General features: G+C 35.6%; 1 protein-coding gene across 1 annotated transcript in view; it reads right to left on the reverse strand.

The window, feature by feature from the left end:
• LOC131075930 (histone-lysine N-methyltransferase, H3 lysine-9 specific SUVH4) overlaps nucleotides 1-19058 on the reverse strand; it is a 122946-nt gene that overhangs the window by 84872 nt on the left and 19016 nt on the right. The window contains exons 2-3 of the mRNA XM_058012893.2: nucleotides 4907-5014; nucleotides 3847-3921 (exon numbers count right to left, since the gene is read on the reverse strand). Coding sequence (XP_057868876.2) covers nucleotides 3847-3921; nucleotides 4907-5014 — 183 coding nt within the window. The remainder of the gene's footprint in view (nucleotides 1-3846; nucleotides 3922-4906; nucleotides 5015-19058) is intronic.

Below are 19058 nucleotides of genomic sequence, written 5' to 3' on the forward strand. Positions count from 1 at the left end.
TTTAATAACTTGTGTCTCTTTATCAAAATGACGGGCACATGCTAGAATAAATTCCGGTTCTAGTGCAGCAACTGGGAAGGATATGGCATGATGGATATGGCTGTCCAGCAACCGTTGCATATCCCCCTCCTTCGGATCTTCTATCCTTTGTATGAATTCGGACATGTCAACATGCCCTATCTCAGTATCCTTGATATGATCAAGGGAGGAGGAAACATGTGACTAAGGAACTTCATTTTGGTATTTGTCATACCTGTATTTCATCTTTTTTGGAATGGGAGATGATGGTACATCTATCATCTGAAAACAACTGGGAATGTTGCAATGTAGATCCAAGAGTATCAAGGCAATATCAAAGTCAGTATCTTTAGACATTTTCACTCCTCCAAATGGGAAAGTTTAACTCTTGTACTTTGGCTTTGTGAGAGGAAATATAAGAGGTGGAAAGATAAACTTTTGACTTATGTCGGGTTTTGAAACATGTTTTGCAAGTACACAAGAGGGAAGTACAAACGTGCAATCGGGTTTCCAAATTCCGAATGCAATTATACTTGCAAAACACGAAGCATGAATAAATGGAAGGAGAATGAATTTTCAGTTTGGAAGTTGGGAAGAACACATTTGCAATTGGTTTTCTAAATCCAAATACAAATTTACTTACAAACTGAAAATCGAAGGAATGGATGAAAAAATGGTATTCAGGCAAGTAGGAAATGGCGAGGATGATAAGTACGGATGAGGGAATTGGAAACGGATAGGTAAAAATGAATTTCAAGAAGATCACTTGGAACTTTATCATGCCAAAATGGAAAGAACTTTCAACTTGCAATCCGGATTTCAAAACCCGAAATTGGGAAGAACTTGATTTTTTCGTCATTGAAACTTGATTTTTGGACTAAAGAAGGTTAAGTCTTTGTTCAAAAAGGGAAGAACATGTCAAGAGATAGAACTTTTCACACTTGCAAATTTCTTTGCAAATTGGGAAGAACACATCTTTCTTATTTTGAAACTTGATTTTTGGACCAAAGAAGGTTAAGTCTTTGTTCAAAACAGGGAAGAACACAAATTTTCCTCTTACTTGCAATCGGGTTTCTAAAACCCGAATGCAAGTAAAGAAGGAGAATTACAAAGGGGAAGAACAACTTTACTTTACAAATTTCTTTGTAAAATGGGGAATTTCCTCTCATAAACCCACTATGAACATGAACAAAACTAAAACTAAAAGAGAAAATGCAAAGAAAGAAATACAAAAATAAAAATTACCTTGCAAGGTTGAGAAGAAATCCAAACTTGGAGAATCAACCCAACATGGAAGATGAAACCCTTTAAATAGAAATTAAACAATGGAAAAGACTTAGCCACGCATTGTGACAAAAATAAAACCGATTTGCTCTAAAAAATGCCACGTAAAAATGCCAAGGAAGTAGTTCGAAACTGATTTCATTCATTATTAAATACAAGACAAAGCAAAAACGATTTAGGATTGAAAGCATACCTTATAGGCGAAGAATGCATTTTTGGCAAAAAACGTGACTGGTTTTTAGGGCCTTTTTTGCAAATCCGAAACCAAAAATGCGCATAAAATGGTTTGATAAATGCTTAGAATCCAACGCATTTATAGTTGAGTGAAAAACGCCTTAGGAGTAGATGGATTCAAACCCCCAAACCATGGCAAATCGAATAAATGCAAGATTCAGAAAAAACGTTTGAAGAAGACAAATGGCGAAAAATGGTTTAATGAATGCATGGAAAATGGGTTTGAATCCTTCAAAGTTGCAGCAAATCCACACTTGGAAGGAATCCCTACATTTCCTCCAAAAAATTCGAACCCAAATCAGCTTGCAATGGCATGGAAGAATTTCGGGTTTTGGAAACAAAACAAGTAGTTTTACAAAATGTTCATATTTTTGCCTCTAAGGCAAATTTCGGGTTTTAGAAAAGAAATTACAAGTGATTTCACTTAAAACATGTAAAGGGATTTTAAAATCCCATTTACAAGTTTTATTTTAACTTAAAGTCAAACTACTGGTAAGGGGGGTTTTAAAACCCTCATTACAAGTTTTATAAAAACTTGCAGTTGGAGAAAAATTCCCCTACAAGCCTAAAAAGCTTCAAGGGGGTTTTGAAAAACAAATTACCAGTTACTGGTAATCATCGAAAAATTCCCCTACATTGAAGCAAAAACATAGCAAACGGACTCGAAACGCGACGAAATTCGAAACGTAGCTTGGGGATGGATCAACGATCGATCCAGTCCAAGGATGGGGCGAATTTCTGCCTCGGGAAGTGTGCCATAGAGTAAAAATTTTCATTTTTTAACAAAAATTTCTATATGATAGTCCAATTTTTGAAATCAAAAATTGAGGACAACAAAGTTGCCGAATTGGGTACAGGAACAGGTATGTGGTATGAAACGCAGATACGACTGAATTTTTTGGGGGGGCTAAGTACATTTTCGGCACGTTCATGCAAAAATAAAATATATGTGTGTGTGTGCAGATATATTTACATACATATCTATATGCATGCATACATACATACATACATACATATATATGTCTATATATGTATATGTGTATTTGCATGTGCATGTGCATGTGCATATACATATATATTTACATATACATAGACATATACATATAGATATACATATACATAGACATATACATATATATATACATATATACATATACATATATATACAAATACATATATATACATATAGACATTTACATATACATCATACATACATATATACAATGTATGTGTATGTGCATGTGTGTGTATAAAATTAAGTTTAGAATGTCATATACCAATACATATGCTAAACAAAACCATTACAAATTTCAAATTTTGAAATGTAACACACTAATTTAAATTCAGTTTTCAATATCAAAAAGATCAAACTAGAATCTCATGATAGATAAGTTTTGAGTTCACCAGTTGGCATTGTAGGTCTTACGAATAGCAAAAAGATCAAACAAGAATCACTAAACATTTTGGCATCTAAAAACACAAACCCTAGACGCACCCACAAGAGAATCATTTCAGAATCCGATATACCCGGAATTGCCTGGAAAATCCCACAATTCAGCAACTTAGTATACATGATTTAAATTGCCAAGTATTTGCCAATCTATATCTCGTTATTAGCATACAAACACCCTTTATTGATGAAATGCAAAACCAAGATATGGCATAGAACTCTCCGAAAACACAAACTTAAATACTTAGACATAGAGTTGTGTTTTGTAAGAGTGATAAAAAAACACTAATCATTCCAAGTGCCTTACAATCATCAAAGACTACATGGACAAACGTGTGGAGACACATAACATGTGCAAAAGTTCACTAATGCTTCATTGCAAAGTAAGAATAGCGTCACCCAAATTGTCTATGGCATTAATATTGCTTCCAAAGCTTTCTCTAAGCCCCTATCGAGGGATAGGTATAAGATAGTAGGCCCTTCTCAATCTCTAACAAGCATTTTTGGGTCCATCTCCATTGAGCATGCAATACAATTTGGACCAAAAGAAAAATATTAGACACAAACAACAATCACATTTTTTCAATTATTAAATGTTGCCCAAAGGTCCAAGTTTGTATTTTATATGTTCTAGAATTATTTGATGTCAATGCCATCAAAATCATGATGAAAAAAATCTAGTTGTCTTACTGCAAAGTTACTTTTAAGTACCCTTTAAAAACAAATCTAGAGCACAGACGAGCCACTTCTATCTAAAAATGACAATAAGATCCATGTCTTGAACATGTGATGGTGTAAACTATACAAAAATAATTATAAAGAGGAAAAGATAGCACAAAACAGAATATTCAACAAATTACCTTACTAATAGCCTTCAAATCAGGTCGCCTTGCAGAGTTCTTTTCCTCTTTCATTCCATTTGATCCATTCCCCCCCTAAATATTTATAAAAAATGATTAATTCTTTCACAAAACAATGATTCGAACAGTTACATGTTTAGCCCACAAAGTGGACAACCAGCACACAAACATACACATTAGCTGAACAATTTAAGGAAATACGAGTAAATGTTAGCATAAGTTAGAAGCAAATCACTCTATTTCATCAATAGCGAATACTCTAATAACCACCTATTAGATGATATAGTTGTTTGGTTTTCAAATATAAACATACGGATTACTTCCAAATTCATGCAGTATATCTGATGATTATAATGCTTTTAGTGACTTAAGATGTAAAAGTTGTTCTTCACAAGCAACTACTAGGATTTGATCAATCAAAGTGAAGTTGATTATTTTGAATGAAAGGCAGTTTGCTTATGGTTTGGAAGTGATTACAAAACTTATTTGCAAAGGAAAACCTTTATGTGATAAATGAGGAATTAGATAATCAGATCAAGCAACGTGGGGAATCTCTAAAATCAAACAAAAAGAACAACGACTAGAGGAAAGGGCTGAGTAATTTTTTCTGGGCTAACTTTGCATCCCTCGAATGCTTACATGGCAATTTGAATTACTCAATTTTTTATATGAGCTTACTTAGAAAGTTTACTGCTTCCAGGTAATATGTTTGGGGTCCTTATCGAAAAACAGTACCACATCAGCATTGTTTAGTTGAGGTATCATAAAATACAAAGAAAGAAAAGGTTTTAGCAATATTTGTTTTTGTTTTTATGTAGCTTGTTCTAAAGAATATATTATATTTAATTATTAATGACTTGCTCAGATATTTTATAGATCTATCTATCTAAAAGTCTCAACATTTTTCAAAATAGATAGACACATAGACAGACAGACAAAATTTCATCCAATAAAGACTAAAGTAATCAGGTTATGGTCATTAGTTTGCATCCGCTTATAAATAAATCCTAATCAAATAAAATCAAAACCAATAATTTTCCACAATATTCTAAAGATTCACCTTTCCTGATTTTGAATTCTTTGAGCCTTTCTGACCCTTTTCTTTTATTTGCTTCTTTAAACCTTTCCCACTATTTGGCTTTTCTCTCTTGCATCGATCTTCCTCTTCCTGAATGGAGAAAAAATAAAAACAATTATATAGGAAAAACCAATATAAGAATTTATTACTTGCCTGAAACAAGCTTTTGCAAAATCTTCTATTAGAATGAAATAAGTGTCCAGTTGTCTGAGAATAATGTGAACGACCATATACCTGAAATATACTGAATATTTTGTTTTTTGCTAGGAAATGAACCCAATAGAGCGCTCATTAATTCATTGAGAAAAACCACTATCGCAAAAGCTTCAAAACTATGAAAACAAAGAATCAAACTAGAACATCACTCTATCTATAGGCATTCATAACAAATTGGTATTTGAAAACACGAAGACTGCCTTGTTAAAGTGCTCTGCATTATCCCCAATATGATGTACTGTGAATGCAAACTTAATGAATGAAAAAGAACTATACTGTTACCAGTCAAATGATGCGACAAGGAATCGTCTTATGGATTAAATGCATTTGATTGCCTTCCTGAATCAGGAAGGAATAGATATTTTGTTTTTGGAAATGCTTGCAGTTGTAATATGGATGGAAGAAACTCATTCGATTGCTCTCCTAGTTTGAGCGGTTTCAATCCTAAGTTATACCTTGATTTGTTTTCCTGAGAAAGACAAATTCTCTTCTACTCCTAAAATGCTACATTTTCAATTTCCAACTACAACAGACACTGCATAATACAAAAAATCAGAAAATGTGGAATTGTTTGTTAGATGATTCTTGGAGATTTGATCACTGAAAGACACAGGTTGCCTGCTAGATCTACTGCTGTTGAAATCCTGAGAGTGTGAGGCCAGTTACAATCTCAGAATAGGATATAGACAACTCTATTTCAGTCAGGCCTTTACAGGAAATCGTAAGAAACTTTGGGTAACGAACTAATAAATACTTGGTCTGATGAAGATGAATCAATACCATCTTTTTCTCGGTTCCTCTTGATTCGTGTGAACTGTAAGTTTAAATATAAGTATGCAAGTCGACTGGGTGCAATTTTCAGATGGCCATTGAATTGTAGTAGATGCTCATGGTGAATAAGATAGCACCTTAGTAAAAGATCTAATGAGTCATTTTCTGCCAATTGATCTCCAATAATCTATGGAGTTGTTTTGGATGAAAATTCAGCTCAATTATGGTGTTTCATGATAGCAGGTATGCATTTTTATACATCCATCTCCTTTTTACTTCGAGTTACCATCTTGATATTATATCTAGTGGTGAATATTGTCAGTTAAGTTTTAGTTGGTCTAGGATCTCTGTCCCTAGCTAATTTTAGAAAAATAAACATTATGGGAAGCTTGAGATGTATTGAAGAATGAGTTATTGTACTGAAAACTTCAAGAAGCTTTCAAAAATGTTTCCAAGAGTTTAGGCACTAAGTAAGAGCTTGTTACACTCTTGGACCCCTGGTCATTCATTTATCATGTGTACTATAATGTTATGGATTACCCAATTTAAGGAAAACATAAAGTTTCAATAGTCATGTAAATTTTAAACTTGGTATCTAGCCAGCCAGCTTCATTGAGATTTTGAAGATGACCCAATCTAATGTTATCTATTAATAAGAGGTAGATAGTACACCATATCACATCAGTTGTAAAAATAGCTTGTTCACCATGTAACACAGGCATGTATCTCCAACTCTTTTCTAGCCATCCCAATACCCAAGATATTTCAAGGACACGGGAACAGATCAGAAACATCCTCGGGCCATCCCCTATTCCTGCCATCTGAGAAGAAAGGTCCCGGAAGCAGCTATATGACGGTCAGGTAAGTCCAGGGACAGCCTGCCATTCTCGCCGAAACAACACATTCTAAAAATGTGTCCCTTGCTTTAGTTGTTCATCACAACGATCTACCAGTACTGCAGTTTTTCTCATGTAGCTTCAGCTTTATGTACCCTTTCCGTTCACGCTTCATGGTGGTGTCTGAAGGCGCTTGACAGTGGTGAAAGCATCTGATCGCATTTGACAATGGCAGATGCATGCAACATTCGCACTCATCTACAACATCCGCACTCATCATTCATCTACTAACGTTTTCATTTTCATTTATCCATGTAAGTGAGAATCTACAACATCCGCACTCATCATTCATCTACCAACGTTTTTGTTTTCATTTATCCATGTTAAGTGTGAATCCATCTACTCGTTCATCGATTCGTGTCTACAGAGGCAACTCGTTTGTATTGATGTCACAGGCAAAAGTTAATGTACATCGACAACTTTGTTATACCGTTTTTCTTTTCATTATCTTGATCGTTTGCTTTTGACATTTTCTTTTAAATGTGTCTTTTAGCCTAGCTTTAAAAAAAAATTAATAACAAATATTAATATTAATGAATTATAACTTTAGTAAGTTTTATTTTATAAATAAATCTCCAGGGAGGAGGATATGAATATCACCTAGGGGGGAAGATATATAATAGAGGGGCATTGAGATTGTGTAGATGAATGATCTAGATATATGGATGGATCTAAGTAAATCGAGTTAGGGAATGGCTATACAATCTATAGGATGCACCAAACATCTATTACAATGTATTAATAATGTATGATGGGTAATAATATCTTGGTGCATTCTAAGGATTGGATAGTCCTTGCCCTCCCTTACTTATGTTATTAATTTTATAAATTATAACTATAGTACGTCCTACACTAATTTTATTTATATATTTATTATTATTATATAGTTTTTATTAATATATATTTGTTTGTAAATTTATTACCGTTGAGGTTAAAATTTCAATTCTTTTAATTAATAGAAATTTTACTATATAAAATTTTAAAATTTAATTTAATATTGTAAATTTAATATATTATATCTAATATTAATATTTTAAAATTTGATATAATTATACTTAAATTCATTTTTTTTAAATTGAGAAACATCCTCACTCATCCCCTAACCCTTGCCATTGACAAGAAAAAACTCAAATACTATAGAAATCTTCAAGAAATATCAAACACAGTTGGGCATCCCCCTTGAAAAAGTTAATAACTTGGAAAGAAACCCTAAATTGTAAAACTAAACCACCCACTAGGTGGAAAAAGAGAGATATGTGTGATGCCTACTTATTAGACCATTAAAGGTAGAGAAACCAGCAATTCATCAAAACAAAAAACTATCAAATCAAAAAGTTTGGATAAATCGTAACATAGTAATGGGTGCCATCAAATCAAAAAGTTTGGAGAATCGTAAGAAAGTAATGGTTGCCCTAGGGGAGAATCAAATACATTGTGAATAGACTCAACCAATCAGCAACTAGAGATGCGTGCGAAAACTATGCAATCCATATTCCGGAGAATTTTGAAGCATAGGAAAAAGTTAGGAGGAACTAAAGCATTTATGTGTGCTCACAAACACAAGCCTTTTCGGTGTATAGCAATTACTCAAAATCATATCGATATATTTTTCTTGATATATTTAATATTCTTAAATAATAATGTGGATGTATGTAGAATCATCCTACATGATATCATTAATCATGATATGGATATAAATATATATGAACAATAAATTTAATATATAAATTTAACTATTAACAATAATCAATTAATAAATGTTTTTTATAGAAATGGCTCACTCAAAAAAAATTGAAACAAATTCACAATTCTCAAGATAAGAAAGGAGAGAATGCTTATCGTGAAGTGGAAGAGTAGAAGACCTAAGGATTTCTATTGATAAAGAGCTAAGGATTATGCTACACAAGCAATTCTTGGGAGACTAATAGGCAACTGCCTTCCCAAAATGAAGATGTTGGAATGGATCCAACACAATTGGACTCCATCCCTAGATGTATAGTTTATCCCTAAAGGATTTTTGCTAGAGGCATTTGAAAACTCAAAGAGAGAGATCAAATTCTTAAAAGAAAATGGAAGATTACTGATCACTTCCTCTTCCTTGTATCTTAACAGCCAAATTTCAATCTGATTGCGAGTTCAACATATGAGACCAAAAAATGGAAGACTCTATAATCTTCAATGGTCGCCAATACTTTAGGACAACAATGACTAACGTGGAACTACTAAAGTGCACTCCCATCTATAGAGGAGGATGAAAGGTCGCATTTCGTCAAAGTTGACGAGCCAAATTGGTTCTATTTAAAATGTCAAAGTAGATCTCATTCATGTAAGGTGTATCCCAAAAATGAATTCCCAAAGTTGATGTTGATTGTGCCCCTCCTTCAAAGCAACAAGAAAGGAACCTCTTCCTGATATAGGAAACCTAGTTAAGGAAATAGAGATGGCGATATTAGCCTATGTGGAGCTGACAAGCAAAAAAAGCGAAAAGACCCTACAAATGGTGTGATTCCAATTTCTTTACTTCTAACAAGGAGCTTGACGATGACCTTGGGATCACTAACTTAAGATGCATAGGCCAATCTGCCTCCAAGATTTTGAAAGCAAATCTTGGGTTCAAAATCCTTCCAAATCTGATCCAAGACATAAGTTGGCAGGCCATACACAAAGCATGTCCATGATAAAAAATAATGCGTCAAACCCTTCAAGCTTCGCCATGACAAGACAAACAAAGTTCAAGTTCGCCTAAAGGAAAACAAATTAAAGCAAATTGAAGGATGATTGTCCAAGAACATTCCAAATCCAAGAGCAAAACCAATTGACATGAAGGTAAAGATCGAAACAAATTCCTTCCAGACACAAACCCTAAAGCATTACATATCAGCAATCAAGACATAAGACAAAACTGAAAAATTGTCTGAACCCTTGTCCAAACAAATTTAATCAAGCACAGACACAAATTCATTCATCCAAGCATAAATGGAATATATGAAGATGCCTGACAAAAGATAAAAATTCGCCATACCTAAAAAAGACAAAATTTTCGCAAATTACACATGAAATCAGACCAACAAGTTGGAAAATAATTTTGACACAAGAAATAAATTTTTAATTATTTTCCAAAATCAAGATTATTTTTCAACACTTAAAATTATTTCAAAAAAAAATTCAAAAATTTTGGAAATTAAAAGAAAATCTAGAGGATTCTTTGTTTTTTTTGGAAAGGATGGAATTTTGAGAGAAAATAAACTTTCCATTTTGGAAAAGATTAAGACGCAAAAAAATAATAAAATAATTAAAAAAAAAACTTCTAAGTTTAAGAATCCCAGATTCTATATATTTTCAACCAATTCATTTCACAATTCACTACTCAAGTTGAGAATTTGGAGACCATTGAAGAGAAGTTTTCTCTCAAAATTTGTGATTTTTGAATTTTTGAAAAGAATTTTTTCAAGAAGTGAAAATCTTCTAAGCGTTAGGTCAAGAAACTGAGTGCTTTCTTTGATTTTAAGACAGATTGTCAGAGTAGAAGGTAAATTTCAGTCATTCAAAGATTCAATTTGACTGAATTTTCTTACCTTTCTGTCTTATTTTCCGCAATTTTATCAATTTCTTGGCCAAACCCTTCCTTTTCAGTCTGCTTTTTTGCAGAAACTTAACCTTATAACAGGCTGAAAGTGAAATTTTCAGAAAAGAGGATTAAAAATCAGAATTAAAATCTGAAAATAATATTAAGTTTTCATGTGTTTTTCAGATGGATGGCCAAGGAAGTACCGATGAAGTTCGCTGGCAAGGGAGCACAGTTGAAATCCAAGATCAAATCCAAATGGAAGAACATCACTGACACAGACCTCGTACATGTTGATTTGGAGGAACTTAAGAAAAGAATGTATGGGCACGATGGACACATTCCTACACCTATTGCTCGCAAAATGATGCGCAATGGAATTGTCCAAGCAGTTGGATTCCCACCAACCAAGGAGTGTGTTGAGCTGATAGTTAAGTGTGCCTTGCATTATAACGCACAGTCAAGAGAGATAATTGCACCAAATGGAAGAGTCCTGGCCAATCTTTCAAAATTATACATTCAAGAGACATTTGGCATACCATTCCATAGTAAGCCCACATACAAGACTAAGGAGCAAATCAAGAGGGTCTATGATAGTCAATGGAACTCTGTGTTGTGAATGTTAACAAGTCTTGGTTAGAGAAGAAAAGACCTCAAGGGAAAGTGCCAAAGCATCTACTGCGTCCTTTCTTCAAGGAAGAATATAGTGATATCATCTTTCTACTAAACAGAATAATGGGCAGCCCTGAAGGTGCATTATTCCACACATGGATGTACTATTTCATAGATGAAATCACCTCAAGAACCAAGTTATTCAATTGGTCCCGCATAATCAACGACAACCTTCATGAACAGTTGATCAACTTGGAGAGAACGAAGACATTTTACATGAGTTCTTACATAGTCTATCTATTGGCTACAACATACAGATATTCAAGACCAATTTGCAAAGGTGCGATTGGAGGTGGTGAAAATGAATTCCGGTCATATGATTGTTATCCTCAGCTGCAGCTCAAGGAGAAAAGTCATTTCAAATGGGCGAATGATGCGTTCCTCATGTATATCACAAGAACATTGCACGGAGGTACCCATAAAAGACTCTCTCCTGAATCAAAAAGTCTAATCAGCAAGTACGGATCCTGGTTTACCCAGTTTCCAAAGTTCACTTATATCAGAATCCAAGGTTTCACTAGTTGTCCTTACCGATTGCCAATTTATCCAACCAACAAGATGGTCTTGTTGGAAGTTCTCAGACAGATAGAAACATATCGGAGCTTCAAGAGAATAAGACAAAAGGTTGCTATCTCTTTTCCATTCTTTATTGGAAACATGCCAGAATCTTGTCCTTCTAGCACAAGCAGCTGAAACAGCTAGATTGGAGATGCAATGATACTCTCTTACCTTTTACCAATCTAGGGCAAATTTTGATCCTCGCGACAATATTGAATTAGTGAATGGAGAAAGATTTAGACATGGAGTGGATATAGAAGACTATTGGGCTGATGTTGCTGATGAGTACGCTGTCAGGAAAAGGACATGGTCTAGGTTACACATTTGTTTAATCAGGATCACTAAACTTTTCCCTGTACCAGATCAAGTGGAAGAAAGTGAGGAGTGCACTTAGCCACACTTCGATGGGGATGCACCTCTCCCTCCTATCAAATGGTCAAAACCCGAACATGCTGACCTAGCTACCCTGATGCGACCAGTAGAAAACTATTCTAGATGGTGGGTGGATTAGCAGATACAAAGGCTGAGAAAAAGAAAAGTGAACTTGATGTATGACTTTATGGAAGAAGCGGAGGAATGTTCCTCGAATGCTGAATCTTCTCAAAGTGCCAAGCAAATTGAAAATACAAAACAAAAAGTAGAAAGTTCTTCAACAACAAAAGGAAAGGCAATTATGACTGAAGGACCTGTTCAAAAGAAACAAAGGGTGGAACCATCTCGTTCTGTTGCATCCGCAAACATAAATGTATTGGCCATTGATCAATCTTTGGCAAAGATGGAAATTCCTTCCCCAGTCCATGAGGAGAATGCAGAATCAATCCATCAAGAAGATGAACAACCACCGTCTCCTCCTGGCACAAAAATTCTAGAATCGGTCCAAAGGGTCCAGAGCGAATTTCCTTAGATCTCCTCCCTTGGTCTTAGCTTAGACCGTTACCCTTGCTTCTCAGCCCTAATCGAAGAAGGAGTGACCTATCTATGCCTTGTGAGCGAATTCAAACAAGATTGGATGATGAAAATGTTAGGAATTTGACCAAGATGGCTAAATTTCTATAAATCTTCCTTTTTGCTCCTTGTTTGGGCCAAAATCTTTGTTCCTATGGCGTGATTGAGAGAGGATTGATGTATACATGCCTTTGAAGAGAATTGCAACAAAGTGAAGTGATGAAAATGTTAGGAATTTGAACATAAATGCCAAATTCGCTCGTGACCCTTCCAAAGGGTCGAGAGCGAATTTCATTAGAAGGTCCTGTACCTCTCTAAGGTACACAAGCGAATTTGTAAAACTTGGTATTTGACCTTAGCTTTTGAGAAAGAAAACCCCTTAGAGTGATTTCCTAGCATGAGCTAAAGCCAGGGCAATGTGGATAAAGGTGAAAGAATGAGTATTTGAGTGACATCCAAGCCTAATGCCTCAATTTTACTCCTGACCCTTCCAAGGATACAGGAGCGAAATCCTTAAGGGGACCTCCTATCTCACCTAAGACATTGAATCGATCTCATTTTGAGCCAAATAGAGGACAAATTGACTTGGTTATGGTGGGAAAAGGATTCAAAAGTCAAGTCTAAGATGAAGCTAAGTGAAAAGGAGTGTGAATTGAGCTTAAAGGAGCAAATTCGCTCCTGATCCTCTCAAAGGGTCCAAAGCGAAACTCTTAGAGGGTCATGTACCTTCCAAAGGTACCAAGGCGAAATTCTTGAAAAAGCTAATTCTTCACCTCAAACAATTGAATGAATCCCGCTTTGAGTAGATTTGAAGGCAAATTAACATGATCTTGATGTGAGAAGGATTCAAAGGTCAAGTCTAAGACAAGATCATGAGAAATGTGAGGTAAATTGAGCAAAATGCCAAATTCGCTCCTGACCCTTCCAAAGGGTCCAGAGTGAATTTTCTTTGAGGTCACGTACCTTCCAAAGGTACCCAAGCGAAATCTCTTATAGGCCTTCCTGAGGGTCAAAATGATGATATCTTCATATGAAAGAATTGGAATCTAAGGCTAAAATGATAAAAAGAAGACAATAAGTGAATTTAGCTAGTTAAGAAGCTAATTCGCTCATGTACCTCTCAAAGGGTCCAGAGCGAAAATTCCATTTTAGGGCCTGTCCTTGGAAAGGGTCCAGAGCGAAAATCTCATTATAGGTCATGTCCTTCCAAAGGGTCCAGAGCGAATTTTCATTATAGGTCCTGTCCTTTCAAAGGGTCCAGAGCGAAAATTTCATTATAGGTCCTGTCCTTCCAAAGGGTCCAAAGCGAATTTTCATTATAAGTCATGTCCTTCCAAAGGGTCCAGAGCAAATTTTCATTATAGCTCATGTCCTTCCAAGGGTATAGGAGCGAAATCCCTTGGGAGAGAGGGTTTAGCTAATGAAATTGTGTTGAAGATCTTCTTAAAGGTGATTCTAGTGTTCAAGCAATCCTAAGAACTATGAATTTGAGAGTGCTTTCATTTGAAAAGTGAGAAAGCTTGAGACAACTCCTAATTCGCTCATGTACCTTCCAAAGGGTCCAGAGCAAAATTGATCCTAGTGCCTTCTTGTTGATGGTTTGAAGTGAGAAATACCATGTTAGGATGAATATATCATATGTGCTTGACACCATCTTTTGTTTGTTTTGCAGATCTACAAGACCAAGTTGGAAGGAGATTAGGCAAGGACAAGGACAGCCTCTTCAAACCTCATCATCATCAACGAAACCTTAAATGCATGGAAGGAGACCCAAGGTGCTGCTTGGGTAAAAGGATTTCGAATGATCAACAATTACATGCAATAGAGCAAGATATTCTCAAGGACCTCATTCTATCACATGGAGAAATCACAAGATGTCAGAGGAGAAGGAGTGACTTGACCTTGACTTCCTATCACCACTACGTGAAATCAAGAGGAGGCCCCATCAAACACAAGAGACTCAAGGAAAGGTACACCATTCATCAAGTACATCAAAGATGAAGGAGGATCAACCAAGGTCAATGCAAGGGTATGCTGAAGAAGCAGATAGTTTCAAAAGAGTTAATCAAAGTCCTCTTCTCATCATCATCACATTGAGTATCAAGAGATATTGCTCAATGTTCCTTGACCAAGCACAAACGCAAGACAAGGTGGCATCCCAGTCACTGTTCCTCCAATCAGAGAGTCCACATCAACATGTCTAGATTCAGTTAACCATGCTTATACATGAAGGCACAAACCCCGATGTACCTACCCTTGTTTCCTATTGGTTCACAAACATTGAATGTAATTTTCTCATTGGCTAAGAGAGTTTGTTGTAACAAACCCTAATTAGGGTTTCCATCTTGTAATCCTAGCCATTGATTGTAAATCAATCTAAGCCATTGAATTGTAATGAGTTCTCTATATAAAGCTCTAGCTCTTCATTTGTAAAGGTTAATAGTCAATAGTTGATAGGCGATGAATAGCCAGTAGAAAAGAAATAGTGAATAGAATAGCAATTAGAGTAGAGTACGAAGAGAAGGCAAGAGATTGTTGCCCAAAATTGTAAATAAACTTCATTTTTCATTGAAGTTATGGTGAAATGTGTTGTTTCTTGCAATACGCATGGTTTCTTGTTGGATCATCATGTTAAATGGTAAATAATTAGATTGAATGAAGGAATTTGTTCAATGAACTTGTGTGGAATCCTTTAGTCCATACCACTAGCCTCTTACTGATTGTGAGCATGCCTTTTGTGGTCAACTGGATTGGCATGAGCCTAACTTCGAATTGTTCTACACTCATTGCTTATGCATTAACTTGAATGGTGATCAATGTGTGATGGTATTGATTCGAACATCTTCAAAATTCCCTTAGAAGATTGCACTGAGCTAATGTCAAATTGTTCAGTTTGATGGTGAGACCTAACCCAGGAGGACTCCACCTAGTCATTCATCTATATTCTTACATTCTAGGTCCTAGAATAGATTCTCTAAACCCTATGCTTTTGTTATTTCTTTATCTCCCAGTGGGTAGTTAGGACTCAAGTTCCAGCTAATTAAGCGTTCAGGCATTCAAATGTAAGTCCCCTTGTCATTCCAACATAATCACATCAAACCAATTGTGCTTATCCACAACTAGAGACCCTACATACCAGAACCTTGGAGTTATTTCGATTGATCCTTAGGCAAATCTTCAGCATTCGAATAACTTTGTTCAAGAAAGGATAAGATACCTTGGTATTTTATTCTGTGTTAGAGTGTGCATAAAAAACACATCAACGGGAACCATGGCAGCCAAGTCATCGGTGCTTAGGGAAAGGGCAAATACATTACATAGAAGTAATCTCTAATGGAGAATCTGAAAATGATGAGGTTGATTTGGAAAATGAAACAAGAAAGGTTGAGGAACCAGCCGGAGGCACCCTTGCTGCTCTCACGAGAGAGCCTCGATATGGTGCATTTTGCATTAAAGGGGTCATTAAAGGGCAGAAAGTAATCATTCTTATTGACAGTGGAGCCACTTACAATTATATTGATGAAGGGGTAGTTAAGAGACTTGGTTTAAGTGCAACTTCCATAGAGGGATTTGATGTAAAAGTAGCCAGCGGAATGATCCTCTCATGCACCCATAAGGTAACCCAGTTGGGGGTAACAATGGGGGAGTACAAATTAAAAGATGACTTCTATGTGATCAATACGGATATGGAGGTGGTATTGGGGTGTCAATGGCCTAATGCAATTGACAAATACAAGACTAGTCAACGTAAGATGGATATCTCATTCAAACACAATGGGAAAAAGATAGTTTTGTGAGGGTTATCAGACAAAGGAGCAATGGAGGTATCAGCAAGAAGAATGGAACGCATTTTCCGCAAGAAATAAGTGGCATGGGCAGCAGAATGCCTCATCACACGTATCGATGGAAAAAGGGATAATCCCAATAGTCAGATCTAGTCCACCTTGGATAAATACAGCAAGGTTTCAAAGACATTCTGCTAGGGCTGCCCTCTAATAGAGGTTTCCAGCATATCATTGAGCTGGAAGGAGCCAAACCAATAACGATCACCCCCTACCGTCATCCTAATAGAGGTTTCCAGCATATCATTGAGCTGGAAGAAGGAGCCAAACCTATAACGTTCACCCCCTACCATCATCCTACGATCTACAAGGAAGAAAGTGAGAAGGCAATTAAAGAACTATTGGATATGGGACACATCAAACCAAGGTGCAGCCATTTTGCATCTTCAGTAATGCTAGTAAGGAAGAAAGATAGAACTATGAGGATGCGTATTGATTACCAAGCTCTCAGCAAAAGGACTATCAAGAACCACTATCCGATACCTGAATTGATGAATTACTCAACGAATTACACGGAGCTTAATTTTTCTCTAAAATTGACTTATGCTCTGGATACCATCAAATCAAAGTAAGAGATAAGGATGTACACAAGACAGCCTTTCGGTGTAATTATGGGCACTACGAATTCTTAGTGATGCCTTTTGGGTTAACAAATTCCCCTGCCACTTTCCAGTCCTGTATGAATCAAGTATTCATCTCACAACTAAGGAAATTTGTTCTAATTTTCTTTGATAATATTTTGATCTATAGCAAAACATGGGAAGATCATCTGAAATACCTAGATGAGGTGTTGGGTATTTTAGAGAAACAATCCTATGCCAAAATATCTAAATGTGAGTTTGGATTGCAAGAGATATTGTACTTGGGCTTCAAACTCAGCGAGCAAGGAGTGAGTGTTGATGAAGAAAAGATTAAATCCATCCATGAAAGGCCTAGGCCAAACAATCTTACGCAGCTGAGGGGGGTTTTTGGGGTTATGCAACTACTATAGAAGATTTGTTAAAGGTTTCTCCCAGCTGGTTGCCCCCTTAACAAATATGACCAAGAAGGGAGCATTCATGTGGACCCCACCTGCACAGCCAGCTTTCAATAAGCTTAAGGAGGTAATGAGTTCATGCCCAGTTTTGGCAATTCTGAATTTCTCTCTTCCTTTTGTTCTAGAATGTGATGCCTCGGGTGAAGGCGTGGGGGCTATTTTGTTACAAGATAAGCATCCAATTGCTTATCTTGTAAACTCTCAATTTATGACAAGGAAATGTTGGCCATAATGCATGCTCTGGCCAAGTTCGGGCAATACTTAGTTTGTAATAAGTTTACTTTTAAAACTGATCATAAAAGCCTGAAATATTTTCTCAGGCAAAGAGATTTGAATGATAGGCAACAAAAATGGGTTAGCAAGATTCAAGCCTATGAGTTTGACATCAAATTTGTGAAGGGACATAATAATGTTGTGGCTAATGCCTTATCAAGCAAACCCCATTTATATGTTGTCTCAGATATTACTACAGATTGGAAGGCTCTTATCACAGCTGAAGTTGTTGGACTGTAATTTGTAAATAATAGTCCAATTCTCACATTTCTAAACCGATCTCTTTTCTTTCTTTTTTTAATTGTTTTAAAAAAAACTTTGACAGTAATGTTTCACTATAAATAATGCTTTTATATTGGAATTTATGCTTCTTAAAGTAATTAAATAAGTGTACAATTCTCTATTCTTGGTACATCTATTATTGATATATGAAATAGTCGATAGAAAACCCTGTTCCAACCTTAGAGATGGATTCCTTTACGCTTTGGGAGGAAACTGCCTATGTCATGCTGATTAAAATTGGTGACAACTTACATGTCAAAGAATGTTTGAAGTTTAGAATCAAAACTCTATCAAACCACTATCAGCATTTATATTTCCAAAATTTATTATACAGTAGGAGCCTTCGTGTTTTCGTCTACATGGTTGAACTCCTATTCACACTCTATATCTATGCAATCTTGCATAGAAGGATATATATCAAACTTTCTCTTGCAAGGAATAAGCTTTCATGACTACGAAGACTTTCTCCAATGAGAGAGGATTGGTATTTAAGACTATGCTTTAATGCCAAATTCATAGTTCACAGACTCAAACTCAAGGAGTGCTCAGTAAGCCCAAAATTTTCAACTCCACGACTAAAAAAATACTAAAATTTTGTTAAAAAAATCTTTTTTTTGGCAAAATTCAATTACAAATGTATCAAATGAGCCTAAAAAACCATGAGGAAGTGTTTTCTGTTAAATTTGATTCTTCAATAAGTATGGATTACAAAATTCCATCATCATGCGAAGCCAAATAGTGGATACAATAGCTAGCTGCTAACTGTTAACTATTATGAATTTATGATAATTATCTTTGAAAATTATTATCATGGATTCCATATCAGGAAAGTAAAAAATATAACAATTTGAACTTGTGTTGGTAAGTGAAGTCAATTTTGTTTACCCAGCATTGATTAAACAGTTGATAGCAAGTCATGTTGGTATGTGAAGTCAATTTTGGGACTTAAATACTTTTGGCAATTGTTGGCCATCCAACATGTTTGCCAATTTTTAACAATTTGTCATGTTTCTTTTAAATTAAATGCTTAGAAATAAAAAGAAAAAATCCTAGTTGAGATTTTTCACCACGGGCTTGC

This window comes from Cryptomeria japonica, chromosome 9 (assembly GCF_030272615.1).
Source record: "Cryptomeria japonica chromosome 9, Sugi_1.0, whole genome shotgun sequence".
Classification (NCBI taxonomy): Eukaryota; Viridiplantae; Streptophyta; class Pinopsida; order Cupressales; family Cupressaceae; genus Cryptomeria; species Cryptomeria japonica.